Raw genomic sequence first — 23,263 nt, forward strand, 5'->3', positions numbered from 1 at the left:
ACATAAGCCGCCCCTCCCCCCCCGCCGTTACTGTCTCCAATGACACCCCCTCCCTCCGTTCTCCCAAGCCCCCGCTCTGCCCGCAGCCCTGCATATCCCCCCCTCTCTGCCCGCTGCCGCAGCTCCCCCCACTCTGCCTGCGGCCATGCAGCTCCCCCCGCTCTGCCTGCGGCCCTGCAACTCCACCCGCTCTGCCCGCGGCCCTGCAGCTCCCCCCGCTCTGCCCCCCGCCGCCGCTGCTGTGTGTGTGTGTGTGGAACAAGGTCCCCATCAGGGGTGGTGTGTGTGTTTGTGTGTGTGGCACAACGTCCCCATCAGGGGTGATGTGTGTGTGTGTGTGTGTGTGGCACAAGGTCGCCATCAGGGGTGATGTGTGCGTGTGTGTGTGGCACAAGGTCCCCATCAGGGGTGATGTGTGTGTGGCACAAGGTCCCCATCAGAGGTGATATGTGTGTGTGTGGCACAAGGTCCCCATCAGGGGTGATGTGTGTGTTTGTGTGTGTGTGTGGCACAAGGTCACCATCAGGGGTGATGTGTGTGTGGCACAAGGTCCCCATCAGGGGTGATGTGTGTGTGGCACAAGGTCCCCATCAAGGGTGATGTGTGTTTGTGTGTGTGTGTGTGTGTGTGTGTGTGTGTGTGTGTGTGTGGCACAAGGTCCCCATCAGGGGTGATGTGTGTGTGGCACAAAGTCCCCATCAGGGGTGGTGTGTGTGTGTGTGTGTGTGTGTGTGTGTGTGTGTGTGTGTGTGTGTGTGTGTGCACACGCCACTGCATGTGAGTACCTGTGTGTGTACCGGTGATACTGCCTGCAGGGTTGTGTATCTAATCCTATCCTATGTGATACTGTCTGCATAGCTGTGCATCTAATCTCCTGTGTGATACTGTCTGCTGAGCCGTGTATCTAATCCTATCCTGTGTGATACTGTCTGCTGCCCTGTGTATCTAATCCTGTCGTGTGATACTGTCCGCTGAGCTTTGTATCTAATCCTGTCGTGTGATTGTGGCGCCCCAGGACCTGGTCGCCACAACAGCATTGCCCCTCCAAAGGGTTAATGCTGAGCCTGGAGGTAATTGGGGGGTCTATTGGCCAGTAAGTTTAACATCCAACGCAGTTCTCCCTCAGGCCAGCAGGGGGAGCTCTGAACCTGGAGTTCCAGGGAGCATTCCCTAAGTCTGGCCTGAGGGAGGAGTCAGTGGTCAGTCTGTAGAGAGAAGTCAGAGCAAGCAGACGCAGAGTAGTGCTGTCTTGTGGAACTGGGGCCTGGAGCTGGAGTAGCTTGGCCCAGTGAAGCAAGATTTGCAGAGAGGCACAGAAGAGACTCAGACATCGGAGTCTGTGGTTGCCAGGGTATAAAATCCTTCCCTGGTGGCCGAATCCGGAGGGCAGGAGAGCCGCAAGCCCCCTGGCCCAGAAGCAATCTGAAGGTACAGCTGCATCCCAAGGGCCCAGTGTGGACTCCTGCAGAGAAGCACCAGAGAGGGCCTGCGCAGCCTACCACACAGAAAAAGGGACGAACCACCGGTCCCAGCAGCAAGAGGGCCATTGCTAAATTCAGAGTGCAGGGTCCTATGGAAGAAAAGGAAAGATCAGGGAGCAGGCCTCATACTCAACTGGCCAAAGAGATCACCCCCAGGCACTTCCAGGCCGGCCGGATCATCTTTACCATCTGTGACGGTCTCCCTGGACTAAACTTCTGCCAAGTAAAAGAGGAGAAGGTAAAGAGACTGTTGTTTATGCCTGTTTCTTTCATTGCCTGTCGGCCCTGCACCGTATTATTCACACATCACACCATAGACTCTCACGAGCACCAACTGTGCCCCGGGCACCGCTCCACCTGTGGGGAGCAGTACCACCATTGCTGCCATTCCATCACCCCGGAGGCCTTACACAGCAGCGGCGGCTTAATAGCTGCATACCACAGGTGGCGTCACGAACACAAACTTTATTCACCTAGCCATATTTAATTGACACCCACCAGGGCCACGGAGTCGGGCCCCGCCACCACTGATGACCCCCGGACTAGTCCAGCCCGGCACCGGGTGTCCCACAGCCCTGGGGTGGGCGAGTCAACCTTGGCATCACGAACAGGATTTCGTGCCCGGTCCCACCGGGTACTGTGCGTGTGGCGCCCCAGGACCTGGTCGCCACAACAGCATTGCCCTCCCAAAGGGTTAATGCTGAGCCTGGAGGTAATTGGGAGATCTATTGGCCAGTAAGTGTAACAGCAACCGCAGTTCTCCCTCCGGCCAGCAGGGGGAGCTCTGAACCTGGAACTTCAGGGAGCATTCCTTAAGTCTGGCTGGAAGGAGGAAGTGGTAGTTAGTCTGGAGACAGGAGTGAAAGAGTGCAGACGCAGAGTAGTGCTGCCTTGTGAAACTGGGGCCTAGAGCTGGGATAGCTTGGCCCAGTGAAGCAAGGGGAGCAGAGAGGCACAGCAGAGACTCGGACATCGGAGTCTGTAGTTGCCAGGGCATAAAATCCATCCCTGGTAGCTGAATCCGGAGGGCAGGAGAGCTGCAAGCCCCCTGTCCCAGAAGCAATCTGAAGGTACAGCTGCATTCCAAGGGCCTGGTGTGGGCTCCAGCAGAGAAGCACCAGAGAGGGCCTGCGCAGTCTACCACACAGAAAAGGGGACGAACAACAAGTCCCAGCAGCAAGAGGGCAATTGCAAACCCAAAGTGCAGTGTCCTAAAACAGCAGAGAAAGATTAAGGAGTAGGCCTCATACTCAACTGGCCAAAGATCACCCCAGGCACTTCCAGGCCGGCCGGACCATCTTTACCATCTGTGACGGTCTCCCTGGACTAAGTTTCTGCCGAGTAAAAGAGGAGAAGGTAAAGAGACTACTGTTTGTGCCTGTTTCTTTCATTGCTTGTCGGCCCTGCACCGTGTTAGTCACACAGCACCATAGACTTCCACAAGCACCAACTGTGCCCCGGGCATTGCTCCACCTGTGGGGAGCAGTACTACCATAGCTGCTATATCATCATCCCGGAGGCCTCACACAGCAGCGGCGGCTTAATAGCCGCATACCACAGGTGGCGTCACGAACACAACCATTAACAAGCAAGCCACATATTCTACTGACACCCACCAGGGCCACGGAGCCGGGCCCAGCCACCACTGACTACCACCGGACTAGTCCGGCCCGGCACCGGGTGTCCCATAGCCCTGGGGTGGGCGAGTCAACTTTGACGTCCCATGGATGCGACAGAGGAGGATTCCGCCGACCCGAGGCAGAGACACAGACCGGTATGATTCAACAGGACAACCGATCTGCCGGCGCTGCAGCCAGGCGGGCCACATTGCACGACGCTGTCCTTTAAATGGGCTGAGCCTGGGGCCAGGAGCCAACCCCCAGGTGTAAGGAAGCCCGGCTCAAACCCCAGCCGCAGCAAGTATGTGGGAGGACGACCGGTCCTTCCCATTGTGCTGGATGGGATCCCTTTGAATGCCCTCCTGGATATGGGGTCCCAGGTAACAACCATCCCCCACAAACTGTACAAAAGATATTGGGCTGATTCAGACATTGACCATGGCCCAGATGATGATTTAACAATTGTGGCCAGTAATGGTCAGCCCTTACCTCAAATTGGGTATAAAGAAGTAACCATTAAAGTGGGGCGGGTAGAATTGCCATGTCAGGGGATGATAATTGTAGATATTGATCGCAAAGAATCTGACCCACTGCTAACCATTGGTACAAATGTGATAGAAAATTGTATTGCCGAAGTGATAATTTTGTTGCAACAGGCGTCTGAAACTGCCAGCTCCGGGCAGCAGCGTGCCCTACAGAGGGAGATCAGAGCCCTGATGAGGAGGCAGCAGGTAGAGCTGGCCGGAGGAGAAATTGGCAGTGTAAGGGTAAGTGACTCTCTCCCCATTGCAATACCCCCAAGAAGTGAAATGTTGATATGGTGTCGGGCAGCAATAGGCCTCAAGGGTCAGGATTACCATGCCTTGGTAGAACCGGTGTATTCAGACAGTAGGCCTGGAGTCCTGATAGCCAGAGGGGTAGCAGACGTCCGCAAGGGGAGAGTGCCCGTCCGTGTCTTGAATTGTGGGGAGGAGGAGGCCAAATTGCCCCGGTACGCCACTGTAGCAAAACTGTACACTGTCAGCAACAATACCATTAAAGCAGTGGAACCCATGATCCCGTCCGACCAGGCGGAAGACAATGGCTCCAAGGGGCAGCTGGAAGACTGGTGCCAAAAATTACATGTAGGCACCGACTCCACCCCCTCGCACCAAAAGCATGGGGTTTACCGGGTGGTACAGGAGTACGAGCGGGTCTTCAGCAAACACCCCCTAGATTTTGGGCAGGTGAAAGGGGTTAAACATCAAATCCCCACGGGTGATCATCATCCCATTAAAGAGAGATACCGCCCTGTACCCCCCGCACAGTATCAGTGTGCCAAGGAAATGTTACGAGAAATGAAGGAGGCTGGGGTTATCAGAGATAGTTGTAGCCCCTGGGCAGCTCCACTAGTTCTCGTAAAGAAAAAAGATGGTACAATGAGAATGTGTGTAGATTACAGGCAAATTAACCGCATTACACATAAAGATGCTTATCCACTGCCCAGAATAGAGGAGTCACTAACAGCCTTAAAGTCAGCTAACTATTTCTCCACCTTGGATCTCACCAGTGGGTATTGGCAGGTTCCCGTGGCAGAGGCGGACAAGGAGAAGACTGCATTCACGACACCAATGGGCCTCTGTGAGTTCAATTGTATGCCATTCGGGCTCTGCAACGCCCCAGGGACATTCCAAAGGTTGATGGAGTGCTGCTTGGGCCACCACAACTTTGAAACCGTGCTGTTGTACCTGGATGACGTCATAGTCTACTCCAAGACTTATGAGGACCACCTGAAGCACTTAGCAGAAGTGTTTGAGTCCTTGTCGAAATATGGCCTGAAGATCAAGCCGTCCAAATGTCACCTCTTGAAGCCAAAGGTACAGTACCTGGGTCATGTGGTCAGCGCAGAAGGTGTGGCACCTGATCCGGAGAAAGTCACTGTAATCAAGGACTGGCCAAGACCCACCACAGTGAAGGAGGTGCGGCAGTTCCTTGGACTGGTGGGCTACTACCGAAGGTTCATTGATGGTTTCACCAAGATAGCAGCGCCCCTTCAAGATCTCCTGGTGGGCCAGCCAAAGCAGGCTAAGAAGCAGAGCCCTCCATTTGAATGGAGCAGCCAACTAGAAACATCCTTTGTCCGGCTGAAAGGGGCTCTCATGGGAGAAGAAATTCTGGCCTACCCTGACTACAGCCAACCGTTTGTACTGTATACAGACGCCAGCAACGTGGGACTGGGAGCAGTTCTGTCCCAGGTACAGGGAGGCAGAGAGAGGGTGATAGCGTATGCCAGTAGGAAGCTTCGGCCCACAGAAAGGAATCCAGAAAACTACAGTTCCTTCAAGCTGGAGTTCCTCGCTATTGTTTGGGCAGTGACTGAACGCTTCAAGCACTATCTGGCATCGGCCAAGTTCACCATCTTCACGGACAACAATCCGTTGACACACCTGGCAACAGCCAAGTTAGGTGCGATGGAACAGCGATGGATGGCCCGGCTGTCTAACTTTGACTTTACCATCAAGTATCGGGCTGGCAAGAAGAATAACAATGCTGATGCGCTGTCCAGAATGCCTCACTTACCCGAGTCTGGAGAAGACCTGGATGAACTCGAAGAGATAGAGTTACCGGCTTTCCATCACCAAGGTGTTTCCCAGTGTGAGCATGCTGTGGGAGTGAAGCGCTCAAGCCAGCACGAGGTCTCGGTCAACCCCTTACTCCACCATAATTGGGAAGAAACACAGAACGGTGACCCGGCCGTGCGATTGGTCAAAGAGAAGCTAGCGCAAGCTGAGACCCATCTTGGCCCGGACGCCCCAGAGGAAGCCCAGCAGCTGTGGAAGGAGAGGGGACGGCTGTTCACCTACCAAGGCAAGCTCTGCAAGAGATATGTCAACTGGCGAACAAATGAACTTGTCTGGCAGATAGTGGTTCCGCAGAGGGATGCTCCAATGGTCCTAGCAGCGTATCATGATAACGCAGGACACTTCGGGTGGAAGAAGTTGGAGGCCCTACTCCGTGATCGGTTCTATTGGGTGCACATGAGAAAGATGATCGAGAAGTGGTGCCGAGACTGTGGCCCGTGTAACCTGAGGCGGAAGGATGATGCCAGCCAAAGGTCTCCCCTACAGCCAATTGTCACAAAGCAGCCCCTGGAGTTGGTGGCCCTGGACCACGTTAAGTTAACACCAAGCCGGTCAGGCTATGTGTACGCCCTCACCATTGTGGACCATCACTCTCGTTTCCTGGTAGTAGTGCCTGTGAAGGACCAGACAGCCAGAACAGCAGCTAGAGCGTTCCAGGCATCCTTTTGTCGACCTCACGGGTATCCGGAAAGGGTACTGACTGATCAAGGTCCTGCATTCGAGGCCGAAGTGTTCCAAGAGTTCTGTAACATGTACGGTTGTAAGAAAATCCGAACCACACCGTACCACCCCCAAACCAATGGACTGTGCGAGAAAATGAACCATGTGGTTATTGATATGCTGAAGACCCTACCGCTGGAGGAAAGGAACCAATGGCCGGAAAAGTTGCCCGATCTGGTAGACCTGTACAACCATATCCCAGTGAATTCGACCAACTGCAGCCCCGCTTACCTGATGCGAGCCAGACCTGGCAAGTTGCCTGTAGACTTTGAGATGGGGACTGTGTCGCCTGAGGCGGTTCAAGAAATAGAGGATTGGGATACAGAACGGCAGCAGCGGTACCGTAAGGTCCAGGAGTGCGTAGAGAGGAGCCTGTCTCAAGCAAGAACGAGACAAGAGCAGCATTACAACCAAACAGCCCCAGCAACTCCCTTAGCACCTGGAGAACAAGTCCTTAAGAAGAAGCGGAGGACGCATAAATTGGATGATCAGTGGGAAAACGAGCCCTACACCATTATCCCCTCCAACTTTGACAATAGTAAGGTATGCCTCATAAGCAAAGATGAAGGCAAGACCTATCAAGCAATTTCCCAAGACCGCCTGAAAGCGTGCCCTGAACGGTGCAGAATCCAAAGAGAAACGGAAGGAGTACAAGGAGGTCCCCAAAGTCAAGAGAAAGAAGGGGAGATGATTCAAACCATCCTTGGAAAGTTCCCCAAAACTTGGACCCGAATAAACAATGCCATAGTGGTACCAGTTTTGACGTTTCCGCAGTTGGTCGAGCCAGAAACAGAAAAGGTTCCGGATCCACCTAAAGAACCGTCCGCTCCAGCACGAGATGACACGCCAGCAGTGGAACAGGAGGATCAACCCCCTGTCAGTGGTGAACCTGTCATACCCTTGGCGACTCTTAGATCACAAAGGCAACCATCACGCTTACCTATTGGGGTTAGGCCCACCTGTAGTGCTGAGATAGAAGACGCACCACGTAGTCAGGGGCAAACACCAGAGCTACGCAGGTCCCAACGCAGCACTCGGGGACAACCCCCTCCAAGGTATAGAGAGTCAACTGTATAAGGGAAAAAGAAGGAGTATTTATTAGAATGTACATAGTTATGCAAAATGTCTGTAAGGTTGTGTACAAAATGTTATTCTTTTTCTTTGATTGCGAAAATGGACAATTGGGCCACTGGACTATGGGTGGCCAACACCTAAATTGTTCATAGTTAGCACCAGTGTGCTCAACACCCCTGAAGAAAAACCCGTCCGGCGTGCATAGAGTGGGGTCATCAATGCTCTGACGCACGCCCAGAGCCTACGTTGGGGGTTTGAACGCGGCGGGTCCCCCATGGAGCAGTGTAATGGACACCCGGCAGGGAGCCACACTGGACTCTTATAGTAATGTTTAAGGTTGTAACGTTAAAGTAATGCGCCTCCCATAATGGGATGAAATGTTTTAACATGTTATGTTTGTTTCTACAGTCCGGGAGTACTGAATTTAACTAAGGGGGAGTGTGGCGCCCCAGGACCTGGTCGCCACAACAGCATTGCCCTCCCAAAGGGTTAATGCTGAGCCTGGAGGTAATTGGGAGATCTATTGGCCAGTAAGTGTAACAGCAACCGCAGTTCTCCCTCCGGCCAGCAGGGGGAGCTCTGAACCTGGAACTTCAGGGAGCATTCCTTAAGTCTGGCTGGAAGGAGGAAGTGGTAGTTAGTCTGGAGACAGGAGTGAAAGAGTGCAGACGCAGAGTAGTGCTGCCTTGTGAAACTGGGGCCTAGAGCTGGGATAGCTTGGCCCAGTGAAGCAAGGGGAGCAGAGAGGCACAGCAGAGACTCGGACATCGGAGTCTGTAGTTGCCAGGGCATAAAATCCATCCCTGGTAGCTGAATCCGGAGGGCAGGAGAGCTGCAAGCCCCCTGTCCCAGAAGCAATCTGAAGGTACAGCTGCATTCCAAGGGCCTGGTGTGGGCTCCAGCAGAGAAGCACCAGAGAGGGCCTGCGCAGTCTACCACACAGAAAAGGGGACGAACAACAAGTCCCAGCAGCAAGAGGGCAATTGCAAACCCAAAGTGCAGTGTCCTAAAACAGCAGAGAAAGATTAAGGAGTAGGCCTCATACTCAACTGGCCAAAGATCACCCCAGGCACTTCCAGGCCGGCCGGACCATCTTTACCATCTGTGACGGTCTCCCTGGACTAAGTTTCTGCCGAGTAAAAGAGGAGAAGGTAAAGAGACTACTGTTTGTGCCTGTTTCTTTCATTGCTTGTCGGCCCTGCACCGTGTTAGTCACACAGCACCATAGACTTCCACAAGCACCAACTGTGCCCCGGGCATTGCTCCACCTGTGGGGAGCAGTACTACCATAGCTGCTATATCATCATCCCGGAGGCCTCACACAGCAGCGGCGGCTTAATAGCCGCATACCACAGGTGGCGTCACGAACACAACCATTAACAAGCAAGCCACATATTCTACTGACACCCACCAGGGCCACGGAGCCGGGCCCAGCCACCACTGACTACCACCGGACTAGTCCGGCCCGGCACCGGGTGTCCCATAGCCCTGGGGTGGGCGAGTCATGCGCCTGCAGAAACTGTGCCTAAAAGACTGTGTTACTGTTTGAAAACTGCCGCCGCCATTAGCCTCACTGAGCGCAGGAAGAAGGGGGGCGTGCCCGAAAAAGAGCACGAAGGGAGCGCGCCATCAGAGCGGAGGGTCGTTAACCCCGCGCTACCCGGAAGAGATTTTGAAAAGTGAACGGAGCCTGGTGAGGTTCACTAAGGGGGAGGAAGATGTCCGACACAGAGGGACAGCAGGTGGCTGTGGTAGCTCAAGACGCAGCAGCACCGGCCGATGTAATCCCAGTCGCCGTCGCCCCAGCCCCCGCTGTAGCGCCGGTAATGCCGATCACACTGCCGTACATCCCGGGAGCAGAATGGCTGCCGCAGTACTCCGGGGAGTCACATACCCTGAGCGACTTCAGAGAAAGGCTGCACAGCTTGTTCATAGTGTATCCGCTGACTGAGAGCCAGAAGGTGGGCATATTAATGGGGCAGCTAGCTGGCGCGGCCCAGCGTGAAGTGAAGTCCTGGCCTGATACAGATAAAGGGACAGCGACCCAGATACTGGCCAAGTTAAAGAGTACTTTTGACACCCGCACCGCAGCAGAAATAAAGATGAGATTCTTTGGGTGCAAACAACGGGCCACAGACAGCATAAGGGACTATGCCTTAAACTTGCAGGAGGCCCTGAGAGCAATTAAACAGGTGGACCCAGAGAGTGTACGTGAAGAAGACAAACTCCTAACTGAGGAGTTCATAGAGGGGCTCCTGTCAGACGCCCACAGGACCCAGCTGCGTATCATGGTCCTGCAGAACCCTGCTCTGGACTTTGCAAAGTTTAAGGACCAGGCCATCCGGGTACTGAGAGAATCTACACCGAGTGACCCAGTACCCCTCCGGCCTCTTGCTATCACGTACCCAGGGGTGGTGCCCGCAACACGAGCCGCTGCAGGGGCTGAGGTGCAGTCCCTGGATAAGGATCCCGCTGCAGAGCTCAGACAGCAGGTCCAGGAGCTGACCAAGACTGTAGCTGCCCTTGCCAGGACCGTGCAGTCTCTACAAGTGACCCCATCGCCTGCAAGAATCGAGTTGGCCTCCAGCCCAGATGACGTCCCATGGATGCGACAGAGGAGGATTCCGCCGACCCGAGGAAAAGACACAGACCGGTATGATTCAACTGGACAACCGATCTGCCGCCGCTGCAGCCAGGCGGGCCACATTGCAAGACACTGTCCTTTAAATAGGCCGAGCCTGGGGCCCGGAGCCAACCCTCAGGTGTAAGGAAGCCCGGCGCAACCCCCAGCCGCAGCAAGTATGTGGGAGGACGACCGGTCCTTCCTATTGTGCTGGATGGGATCCCGTTGAATGCCCTCCTGGATACGGGGTCCCAGGTAACAACCATCCCTTATAAATTGTACAAAAGATATTGGGCTGATTCAGACATTGACCATGGCCCAGATGATGATTTAACAATTGTGGCCAGTAATGGTCAGCCCTTGCCCCAAATTGGGTATAAGGAAGTAACCATTAAAGTGGGGCGGGTAGAATTGCCATGTCAGGGGATGATAATTGTAGATATTGATCGCAAAGAGTCTAACCCACTGCTAACCATTGGTACAAATGTGATGGAAAATTGTCTTGCCGAAGTGATAGTTTTGTTGCAGCAGGCGTCTGAAGGTGCCAGCTCCGGATAGCAGCGTGCCCTACAGAGGGAGATCAGAGCCCTGATGAGGAGGCAGCAGGTAGAGCTGGCCGGAGGAGAAATTGGCAGTGTAAGGGTAAGTGACTCTCTCCCCATTGCAATTCCCCCCAAAAGTGAAATGTTGATATGGTGTCGGGCAGCAATAGGCCTCAAGGGTCAAGATTACCAGGCCCTGGTGGAACCTGTGTATTCAGAAAGTAGGCCTGGTGTCCTGATAGCCAGAGGGGTAGCAGACGTCCGCAAGGGAAGAGTGCCCGTCAGCGTCCTGAATTGTGGGGAGGAGGAAGCCAAATTGCCCCAGTACGCCATTGTAGCAAAACTGTACACTGTCAGTAACAATACCATCAAAGCAGTGGAACCCTTGATCCCGTCTGACCAGGCGGAAGACAATGGCTCCAAGGGACAGCTGGAAGACTGGTGCCAAAAATTACATGTGGGCACCGACTCCATCCCCTCACACCAAAAGCATGGGGTTTACCGGGTGGTACAGGAGTACGAGAGGGTCTTCAGGAAACACCCCCTAGATTTTGGGCAGGTAAAAGGGGTTAAACATCAAATCCTCACGGGTGATCATCATCCCATTAAAGAGAGATACCGCCCTGTACCCCCAGCACAGTATCAGCATGCCAAAGAAATGTTACGGGAAATGAAGGAGGCTGGGGTTATCAGAGATAGTTGTAGCCCCTGGGCAGCTCCACTAGTGCTCGTAAAGAAAAAAGATGGTACAATGAGAATGTGCGTAGATTACAGACAAATTAACCGCATTACACATAAAGATGCTTATCCACTACCCAGAATAGAAGAGTCACTAACAGCCTTAAAATCAGCTAATTATTTCTCCACCCTGGATCTCACCAGTGGGTATTGGCAGGTTCCCGTGGCAGAGGTGGACAAGGAGAAGACTGCATTCACGACACCAATGTGCCTCTGCGAGTTCAACTGTATGCCATTCGGGCTCTGCAACGCCCCAGGGACATTCCAAAGGTTGATGGAGTGCTGCTTAGGCCATCACAACTTTTAAACCGTGCTGTTGTACCTGGATGACGTCATAGTCTACTCCAAGACTTATGAAGACCACCTGAGGCACTTAGCAGAAGTGTTTGAGTCCCTGTCGGAGTATGGCCTGAAGATAAAGCCGTCCAAATGTCACCTCTTGAAGCCAAAGGTACAGTACTTGGGTCATGTGGTCAGCGCAGAAGGTGTGGCACCTGATCCAGAGAAAGTCACAGTAATCAAGGACTGGCCGAGACCCACCACGGTAAAGGAGGTGCGGCAGTTCCTTGGGCTGGTGGGCTACTACCGAAGGTTCATTGATGGTTTCACCAAGATAGCAGCGCCTCTTCAAGATCTCCTGGTGGGCCAGCCAAAGAAGGCTAAGAAGCAAAGCCCTCCATTTGAATGGAACAGCCAAATAGAAACGTCTTTTGTCCGGCTGAAAGGGGCTCTCACGGGAGAAGAAATTCTGGCCTACCCTGACTACAGCCAGCCATTTGTACTGTACACAGACGCCAGCAATGTGGGCCTGGGAGCAGTTCTGTCCCAGGTGCAGGGAGGCAGAGACAAGGTGATAGCTTACGCCAGCAGGAAGCTTCGTCCCACAGAAAGGAATCCAGAAAACTACAGTTCCTTCAAGCTGGAGTTCCTCGCTATTGTTTGGGCAGTGACTGAACGCTTCAAGCACTATCTGGCGTCGGCCAAGTTCACCATCTTCACGGACAACAATCCGTTGACACATCTGGCAACAGCCAAGCTAGGTGCGTTGGAGCAGCGATGGATGGCCCAGTTGTCTAACTTTGACTTTACCATCAAGTACCAGGCTGGCAAGAAGAATAACAATGCTGATGCGCTGTCCAGAATGCCTCACTTACCCGAATCTGGAGAAGACCTGGATGAACTCGAAGAGATAGAGTTACCGGCTTTCCATCACCAAGGTGTTTCCCAGTGTGAGCATGCTGTAGGAGAGAAGCGCTCGAGCCAGCACGAGGTCTCGGTCAACCCATTACTCCACCATAATTGGGAAGAAACACAGAACGGTGACCCGGCCGTGCGATTGGTCAAAGAAAAGCTAGCACAAGCTGAGACCCATCTTGGCCCAGATGCTCCAGAAGAAGCCCAGCAGCTGTGGAAGGAGAGGGGACGACTGTTCACCTACCAAGGCAAGCTATGCAAGAGATATGTCAACTGGCGAACGAATGAACTCATCTGGCAGATAGTGGTCCCACAGAGGGATGCTCCAATGGTCCTAGCAGCTTACCATGATAAAGCAGGACACTTCGGGTGGAAGAAGTTGGAGACCCTACTCCATGATCGGTTCTACTGGGTGCACATGAGAAAGACAGTCGAGAAGTGGTGCCGAGACTGTGGTCCGTGTAACCTGAGGCGGAAAGATGGTGCCAGCCAGAGGTCTCCCCTACAGCCAATTGTGACGAAGCAGCCCCTAGAGTTGGTGGCTCTGGACCACGTGAAGTTGACACCGAGCCGGTCAGGCTATGTTTACGCCCTCACCATTGTGGACCATTACTCTCGTTTCCTGGTAGTAGTGCCTGTGAAAGACCAGACGGCCAGAACAGCAGCTCGAGCGTTTCAGGCATACTTTTGTCGACCTCACGGTTACCCTGAAAGGGTACTGACTGATCAAGGTCCTGCATTCGAGGCAGAAGTGTTCCAAGAGTTCTGTAACATGTACGGTTGTAAGAAAATCAGAACAACACCGTACCACCCCCAAACCAATGGATTGTGCGAGAAGATGAACCATGTGGTTATTGATATGCTCAAGACTCTACCGCTGGAAGAAAGAAACCAATGGCCAGAGAAGTTACCAGATCTGGTAGACCTGTATAACCATATCCCAGTAAATTCGACCAACTGCAGCCCTGCTTACCTGATGCGAGCAAGACCTGGCAAGTTACCTGTAGACTTGGAGATGGGAAAAGTGTCACCTGAAGCGGTTCAAGAGATAGAAGATTGGGATACAGAGCGACAACAGCAGTACCGCAGAGTTCAGGAATGCGTAGAAAAGAGCCTGTCCCAAGCAAGAACGAGACAAGAACAGAACTACAATCAAACGGCCCCAGCAACTCGCTTAGCACCTGGAGAACAGGTCCTCAAGAAAAAGCGGAGGGCACATAAGTTAGATGATCAGTGGGAGAATGAACCCTACACCATTATTCCCTCCAACTTTGACAATAGTAAGGTATGCCTCATAAGCAAGGATGAAGGCAAGACGTATCAAACAGTTTCTAGAGACCGCCTGAAAGCGTGCCCTGAGCGGTGCAAAATCCAAAAAGAAGAAACACAAGAAAGTCCCCAAATTCAAGAAAAGGAGGAAGGGATGATCCAAACAATCCTCGGAAAATTCCCCAAAACTTGGACCCGAATCAATAACGCCATAGTGGTACCAGTCTTGACGTTCCTGCAGTTGGTCGAGCCGGAGACAGAAGAGGTTCCAGATCCACCTAAGGAACTGTCCGTCCCAACACCAGATGACACGCCAGCAGTAGAACAGGAGAATCAACCCCCTGCCAGTGGTGAACCTGTCGTACCCTTGGTGAATCTGAGACCCCGTAGGCAACCATCACGCACACCTGTCAGGGTTAGGCCTACCAGTAACATGGAGGGGGCAGACACTCCAAGTAGTCAGGGACAAACCCCAGAGCTACGCCGGTCCCAACGTAGCACTCGGGGACAGCCCCCTCCAAGGTGTAGAACATAAAAAGTAAAATACCTAACAGAATGTATATAGTTAGTTGAAATGTCTTGTATAAAATGTTTTTTGTCTTAGGTGATTAAGTAAATGGACAATTGGGCCACTGGACTATGGGTGGCCAACACTCTAGCTGTACATAGTTAGCACCAGTGTGCTCAGCACCCCTGAAGAAAAACCCGTCCGGCGTGCATGGAGTGGGGTCATCAATGCTCTGACGCACGCCCAGAGCCTACGTTGGGGGTTTTATCGCGGCGGGTCCCCCATGGAGCAGTGTAATGGACACCCAGCAGGGAGCCACACTGGACTCTTATAGTATTGTTTAAGTTGTAACGTTTAAGTAATGTGCCTCCCATAATGGGATGAAATGTGCTAACATGTTATGTTTTGTTTTCTTCAGTCCGGGAGTACTGAGTTTAACTAAGGGGGAGTGTGGCGCCCCAGGACCTGGTCGTCACAACAGCATTGCCCCTCCAAAGGCTTAATGCTGAGCCTGGAGGTAATTGGGGGGTCTATTGGCCAGTAAGTTTACCATCCAACGCAGTTCTCCCTCAGGCCATCAGGGGGAGCTCTGAACCTGGAGTTCCAGGGAGCATTCCCTAAGTCTGGCCTGAGGGAGGAGTCAGTGGTCAGTCTGTAGAGAGAAGTCAGAGCAAGCAGACGCAGAGTAGTGCTGTCTTGTGGAACTGGGGCCTGGAGCTGGAGTAGCTTGGCCCAGTGAAGCAAGATTTGCAGAGAGGCACAGAAGAGACTCAGACATCGGAGTCTGTGGTTGCCAGGGAATCAAATCCTTCCCTGGTGGCCGAATCTGGAGGGCAGGAGAGCTGCAAGCCCCCTGGCCCAGAAGCAACTGAAGGTACAGCTGCATCCCAAGGGCCCGGTGTGGACTCCTGCAGAGAAGCACCAGAGAGGGCCTGCACAGCCTACCACACAGAAAAAGGGACGAACCACCGGTCCCAGCAGCAAGAGGGCCATTGCTAAATTCAGAGTGCAGGGTCCTATAGAAGAAAAGGAAAGATCAGGGAGCAGGCCTCATACTCAACTGGCCAAAGAGATCACCCCCAGCCACTTCCAGGCCGGCCGGATCATCTTTACCATCTGTGACGGTCTCCCTGGACTAAACTTCTGCCAAGTAAAAGAGGAGAAGGTAAAGAGACTGTTGTTTATGCCTGTTTCTTTCATTGCCTGTCGGCCCTGCACCGTATTATTCACACATCACACCATAGACTCTCACGAGCACCAACTGTGCCCCGGGCACCGCTCCACCTGTGGGGAGCAGTACCACCATTGCTGCCATTCCATCACCCCGGAGGCCTTACACAGCAGCAGCGGCTTAATAGCCGCATACCACAGGTGGCGTCATGAACACAAACTTTATTCATCTAGCCATATTTAATTGACACCCACCAGGGCCACGGAGTCGGGCCCCGCCACCACTGACAACCCCCGGACTAGTCCGGCCCGGCACCGGGTGTCCCACAGCCCTGGTGTGGGCGAGTCATGATACTGTCTGCTGAGCTGTGTATCTAATCTTATGTTGTGTGATACTGTCTGCTGAGCAGTCTATCTAATCCTATCCTGTGTGATACTGTCTGCAAGGCTGTGTATTTAATCCTCTCCTGTATGATACTGTCTGCAGGGCTGTGTATCTAATCCTATCCTGTGTGATACTGTCTGCAGGGCTGTGTATCTAATCCTATCGTGTGATACTGTCTGCTGAGCTGTGTATCTAATCCTGTCATGTGATACTGTCTGCTGATCTTTGTATCTAATCCTGTCGTGTGATACTGTCTGCTGAGCTGTGTATCTAATCTTATGTTGTGTGATACTGTCTGCTGAGCAGTCTATCTAATCCTATCCTGTGTGATACTGTCTGCCTGGCTGTGTATTTAATCCTCTCCTGTGTGATAATGTCTGCAGGGCTGTGTATCTAATCCTGTCCTGTGTGATACTGTCTGCTGAGCTGTGTATCTAATCCTGTCGTGTGATACTGTCTGCTGAGCTGTGTATCTAATCTTATGTTGTGTGATACTGTCTGCTGAGCAGTCTATCTAATCCTATCCTGTGTGATACTGTCTGCACGGCTGTGTATTTAATCTTCTTCTGTGTGATACTGTCTGCAGGGCTGTGTATCTAATCCTATCCTGCGTGATACTGTCTGCAGGGCTGTGTATCTAATCCTATCGTGTGATACTGTCTGCTCAGCTGTGTATCTAATCCTATCCTGTTTGATGTCTGCAAAGCTGTGTATCTAATCCTCTGCTGTGTGATATGGTCTACTGAGCTGTGTATCTAATCCTCTGCTGTGTGATACTCCTGCTGAGCTGTGTATCTAATCCTCTGCTGTGTGATATGGTCTGCTGAGCTGTGTATCTAATCCTATCCTGTGTGATACTGTCTGCAGAGCCGTGTATCTAATCCTATCCTGTGTGATACTGTCTGCTGTGTATCTAATCCTCTTCTGTGTGATACTGTCTGCAGAGCCGTGTATCTAATCCTATCTTGAGTGATACTGTCTGCTGAGCCGTGTATCTAATCCTCTATTGTGTGATACTGTCTGCTGACCTGTGCATCTAATCCTCTTCTGTGTGATACTGTCTGCAGGGCTGTGTTTCTAATCCTATCCTGTGTGATACTGTCTGCTGAGCCGTGTATCTAATCCTATCCTGGGTGATACTGTCTGCTGAGCCGTGTATCTAATCCTATATTGTGTGATACTGTCTGCTGAGCTCTGTATCTAATCCTGTCATGTGATACTGTCTGCTGAGCTTTGTATCTAATCCTGTCGTGTGATACTGTCTGCTGAGCTGTGTATCTAATCTTATGTTGTGTGATACTGTCTTCTGAGCAGTCTATCTAATCCTATCCTGTGTGATACTGTCTGCCCGGCTGTGTATTTAATCCTCTCCTGTGTGATACTGTCTGCAGGGCTGTGTATCTAATCCTATCCTGTGTGATACTGTCTGCAGGGCTGTGTATCTAATTCTATCGTGTGATACTGTCTGCTGAGCTGTGTATCTAATCCTGTCGTGTGATACTGTCTGCTGAGCTTTGTATTTAATCCTGTCGTGTGATACTGTCTGCTGAGCTGTGTATCTAATCTTATGTTGTGTGATACTGTCTGCTGAGCAGTCTATCTAATCCTATCCTGTGTGATACTGTCTGCACGGCTGTGTATTTAATCCTCTTCTGTGTGATACTGTCTGCAGGGCTGTGTATCTAATCCTATCCTGTGTGATACTGTCTGCTGAGCTATGTATCTAATCCTGTCGTGTGATACTGTCTGCTGAGCTGTGTATCTAATCTTATGTTGTGTGATACTGTCTGCTGAGCAGTCTATCTAATCCTATCCTGTGTGATACTGTCTGCACGGCTGTGTATTTAATCCTCTTCTGTGTGATACTGTCTGCAGGGCTGTGTATCTAATCCTATCCTGTGTGATACTGTCTGCAGGGCTGTGTATCTAATCCTATCGTGTGATACTGTCTGCTGAGCTGTGTATCTAATCCTATCCTGTTTGATGTCTGCAAAGCTGTGTATCTAATCCTCTGCTGTGTGATATGGTCTACTGAGCTGTGTATCTAATCCTCTGCTGTGTGACACTCCTGCTGAGCTGTGTATCTAATCCTCTGCTGTGTGATATGGTCTGCTGAGCTGTGTATCTAATCCTATCCTGTGTGATACTGTCTGCAGAGCCGTGTATCTAATCCTATCCTGTGTGATACTGTCTGCTGTGTATCTAATCCTCTTCTGTGTGATACTGTCTGCAGAGCCGTGTATCTAATCCTATCTTGGGTGATACTGTCTGCTGAGCCGTGTATCTAATCCTATATTGTGTGATACTGTCTGCTGACCTGTGTATCTAATCCTCTTCTGTGTGATACTGTCTGCAGGGCTGTGTTTCTAATCCTATCCTGTGTGATACTCCTGCTGTCCTTGGTGACCCTTCAAACATTTGTGGTCATCAACAAAATGGCTCTGCACTATGTCCCTACATGTCATTCTCTGTTATCTGTTGTGAACACTCAGATTGGGAGGGGGGAGACGTGCCATCACACACAGGAGAGCAGACTCTGCCCACTTTACTGCAGGCTGTAATGTGAGCTTTTTCTACAGTGGGTTTTCTGTAGGATTTCAGCAGCTGCTCCCCCTAGTGTTTAACAGTGGAAAATATCAAACTTTTTAATTTTTTTTTCATATTTTTCTCAATTAAAAACAAATAATAATATTTAAACAAAACATTAAAACATTATTACTTTACATTTTTTCAGTTATTGAAATTTTTTTTTGACGATACCTTTCCTTTAAGGCTGGAGTCACACTTGCGCGTATCTCGCGAGAGTCTCACATTGCATCACCTGGCATGGCCTGATGCTCTCTGGACAGGAGCGTCTCAGCTTCATACAAATACATGCAGCCGACCCGCTCCTGTCAGGAGAGTGTGCGGCCGTGCCGGATGATGCGATTCGAGACTCGTGCAAGTGTGACTCTGGCCTAAGAGTTTTGTACACTTACAGATTTCCTAATTCTGTTAAATCAGATGGTATAAAGGCCCCATTACACGCAGCAACATCGCTAACGAGATATCGCTAAGGTCACAGAATTCGTAAAGCACATCCGGCGCCGTTAGCGACGTCGTTGCGTGTGACACCAGCGACCGCTAACAATCCGAAATACTGCAAACATCGTTGATTGTTGACACATCGCTACGTGTGACACCCCGGGAACGACTAACAACAGCGTTTCTGCATCCTCCGGCAACGAGGTGGGAGTGACGTGCATGTGGCTGCTCTCCGCCCCTGCGCTTCTATTGGTGGCCCACTGTGTGACGTCGCTGTGACGCCGCACAAACCGCCCCCTTAAAAAAGAGTTTGTTCAGCGGCCACAGCGACATTGTTAGGAAGGTAAGTTGGTGTGACGCGTACCAGCGATATTGTTCGCCACAGGCAGTGATTTGCCCGTGACGCACAAACGACGGGGGCGGGTGCTACTGTTGCGTGTAAAGCGGCCTTTAGTTAAAGTTAGGATTTGATTGCCTCTTATGCCTGTTTTCTTGTCTAGTTTTATGTAATTTTCGCCTTTTTTTATTTGGACTCAATTCATTATTCTATTTTTGCCTTTTTAGAAGTCTATTTGATATGTGCTCACCTGCTGGTTTTTGTTTTGTTTTCTGCATTGTGAATAGTGATTCATCAATAGCTACTTTTTAAAAAGTAGCAAAATTTGACATAACTTTACTCCAGTACAAGGTTACCCCACCGTGTGTAGTTTTATGCATTTATTTACTTATTTATTTTTAAAAGTTGCATCTTTTTCAGCATTTTGAGAAAACAAATGCGACTTTTTAAACACTAAAAGTCACAGATATGGTTAATAACAGGAACAAAGCTCTTTTTTGACTTTGCGAAAACTTTCTAAATCACGTCAGCTAATACCTCAAGACAAAAAAAGAAAAGTGACTTAAAAAAAATGGAAATGATTAATCAGGGCCTTGGTGTGTAAATAACTATTATTAATTAATTTCCATCTGTTCAAACTGCCAGAAATCCGATATGGACAAAAGATTGTAAATGGCATCTGAAAGATCTGGAAAAACACTCCATCATAGAGAGTAGAAAGGTTTTAGGACAATCTCCGCAGATGAGGAAATAACAATGAGATTGTACCCCTGACAAAATATATATATATGAGTGTGTGTATGTGTGTGTGTGTGTATATATATATATATATATATATATATATATACATATATATATATATATATATATATATATATATACATATATATATATATATATATATATATATATATATATATATATTTATATATATATTTTTATATATATATATATATATATATATTATAAAGATATAAAAGCGGTGAGCTCTGGTGGCTGATTGGTCATCAATCTGCATGTATTGCCAGCTTAAACCCCCATACACTGTAGATAGCTGTTGGACGATCGATACGTTGGCCACTTGTTTATCCGGCTATCTCTCCTCACTGGTTACCTTACTCACCCAAGCATTTCTGTGTCCTCTATGAGAGCTGTAGACATTCTGGTGGTGGCTTATCTCTTAGGGGCCCTTTGCACACTACGACATCACAAGCCGATGCTTGCGATGCCGAGCGCGATAGTCCCCGCCCCCGTCACTGCTGCGATTTCATGGTGATAGCTGGCATAGTGAACATTATCGCTATGCCAGCTTCACATGCACTCACCTGCCCTGCGACGTTGCTCTAGCCGGCGACCCGCCTCCTTATTAAGGGGGCGGTTCGTGCGGCGTCATAGCGACGTCACACGACAGGCGGCCAATAGAAGCGGAGGGGCGGAGATGAGTGGGACGTAAACATCCCGCCCACCTCCTTCCTTCCGCATAGCTGGCGTGAGTCGCAGGACGCAGGTAGATGTTCCTCGCTTCTGCGGCTTCACACACAGCGATGTGTGATGCCGCTGGAACGAGGAACAACATCGTAACATCGGTCATTTGCAAATTATGGAAATGACAGACGCTACACCGATGATACGATTACGACGATTTTGCGCTCGTTAATTGTATCAAAAAGGCTTTACACACTACGATATCGCCTGCGACGCCGGATGTGCGTCACTTTCAATTTGACCCCACCGACATCGCACCTGCGGTGTTGTTTTGTGCAAAGTGCCCCTTACAGTGCAAAAGGATCGACAATCTGAACTCTGTCCGGGAAGTCAAGAGCCCTCATACAAATTAGAATTAGAGTAGAGCAGACCCATGGAAGTTCGGTTCGAAGGGCTCAGATGGATTTTTGACAAACTTCGGTTTAGGACCTGGACTTGACCTGAACTCAAGTCCAAGACCCAAACCGAACTTTATCAAAAATCAAGTCACTGATTGGGCAGTTTGGGTCTCTGCCCACATACAGCCAGCCATTAACAGATCACTTCTGGGTGAGGGTGGGTGGGCTTTTTCCATTTATTTATTTATTTTTTTTTGGGTGCACACTACATCTGATTTCGCTGTTGTTACCCCCAGTGTGAGTTGTTCAAACACTCCCAGTGGCTCAAACTGGGCCAGGCACTAAGCATACCCAAGCACAGAGATGCTTACGCGAGTGGTTTGCATGCGTAATGCACACTAACTCCAATCCTGAACTTCTCTTTTTTTTTTTTTATATAAAAGACTGTGTTCGGTACAGACAGTGAACCTCCGATTCGCTTATCTCTAATTAGAATGTCAGTCGAACCTGTTGATATTGGCCACTTTGTTGATATGGGCCACTTATTGGATAGCTTAGTTTGTGCCAGTATTCCACACTAAACCAAGTCCCCTCGGCTACGCCATACCACTTGTCAAGTGAGGAGCGAAACATTTATGGGAAAAATTGGTGAAAGGCATTTCTGTCATACGCCAATGTTTTGTGTAGCAAATTTAGCTAGTCTTTTGGCACATGAAGTTTAGTAAACATCCCCCAATGTGCATAGAAGCAACCTGTCCTTCCCCCGAGGTCTGTGTTTGATATCTTGGGTGTCTTAATAGTAACATAATGTGTACCTTTCTCCTCCCTTCGCTACAGAATATAGGGACATTTAACATAATTTTTTGTGAAACTGTGACATTTCATTTATTGAACATGCCTAAACCAAATGTCTTATTGTTTTGACAAATATGGAGTGACAGCATTGAATTGCCATTTTTGATAAATGTCGGCTTCAATATGCACGCTCCGCTGATCTTAGCATGCTTTTTTATGGGGGCTAGTGATAAGTGTTTGGCCACGGGCTGATTAATAGTAATGTACGAGTAATCAGAAACCAGTAGTCACCCTATATTCACTTCCAGCTGTTTTGTAGTCACTTACCTGCAGCCTTTTGAAGATAAGATCCGGATTAAAATAAATTTGCAGTGGGCTGACCAGATTAATTTGCTGCAGATGAGAAGGTACAAGGACTTAGGTCAGATACGAGACAATTTACAGATGACTACATTTGTGTCTCCTATCAATGCTCTGAAATCTCAGCTCTCGGGATGAACACAGGAGGGCACTTACCACGGCAGCGGTGGTGATGAAGCAGGCTATAGTGTAAGCTCTGGTTACGCTTGGGATGTGCCTATAGTTCCATGCACCCACACCATGCTGAGCCATATTGCTGCCCTTGTCTGGTGCCTACTGATAGTGTAGCAGCTGTTGGAGTCAGGTTCCCAGTGACAGTCACGCTCTTCCTCATCTTGTGCCAGGTTCTCCTCCCTCAGGGATAGTATGCGTGTCTTTACTTTAGCTGTCAGACAGGTATCTTCCTTTGTATCCTCTTGAGTAAGGAGAATCGATGAGACTCTGAACATACATATTTATCCAGTTCCAATCTTTCCAAAGACAACCTGCTCCTTGGTTTTTGGTAATTGATGAGGATTTCTGCTTCCCCTCAACAAATACACTGATACTTTATTCATATGTATTCAATAAGGAACTTTATAAGCCTTAGAAATGTAGTGGAAGAAATCTATGCAGACTAACAACTTCGCAGAATAATGACTTAGTTTCAGATGTCATAATCCTCAGCGTATTCTTTAGGCTAGTTTCACACTTGCGTTGGACAGGATCTGTAGCATTGCGTTGTGTGACGCATGCAACGGATGCGTTGCATATAGTGGCACAACGCATGCTACAGATCGTACAAAATAACGCAATCCGTTGTAGTTTTTTTTCCTTGACTTTACACATCTGAGCATGCGCAGTTGTGTAAAGACCGCTGCGTTAACGGAATCCGTCAAATGACGCAATCTAACGGAATCCGCCACCATAGGCGTCCATTATAAAAACAACGGACGCCTAACGGATTCCTGCAGGTTGCGTTTTTTTGACACTCCGCCAAG

At 50.1% G+C, this 23,263-nt stretch overlaps 1 protein-coding gene across 1 annotated transcript in view; it reads right to left on the reverse strand.

Annotated features, from left to right (window-relative positions):
• The window catches only part of DERL3 (derlin 3), a 67,909-nt gene extending 45,319 nt beyond the window's left edge, over nucleotides 1-22,590 (reverse strand). The window contains exons 1-2 of the mRNA XM_075321523.1: nucleotides 22,440-22,590; nucleotides 22,251-22,316 (exon numbers count right to left, since the gene is read on the reverse strand). Of these exons, the coding sequence (XP_075177638.1) occupies nucleotides 22,251-22,316; nucleotides 22,440-22,535 (162 nt within the window). The 5' untranslated portion in view covers nucleotides 22,536-22,590. The remainder of the gene's footprint in view (nucleotides 1-22,250; nucleotides 22,317-22,439) is intronic.
• Between the last annotated feature and the right edge of the window lie 673 nt (nucleotides 22,591-23,263).

The sequence above is a fragment of the Anomaloglossus baeobatrachus genome, chromosome 1 (assembly GCF_048569485.1).
Source record: "Anomaloglossus baeobatrachus isolate aAnoBae1 chromosome 1, aAnoBae1.hap1, whole genome shotgun sequence".
Classification (NCBI taxonomy): domain Eukaryota; kingdom Metazoa; phylum Chordata; class Amphibia; order Anura; family Aromobatidae; genus Anomaloglossus; species Anomaloglossus baeobatrachus.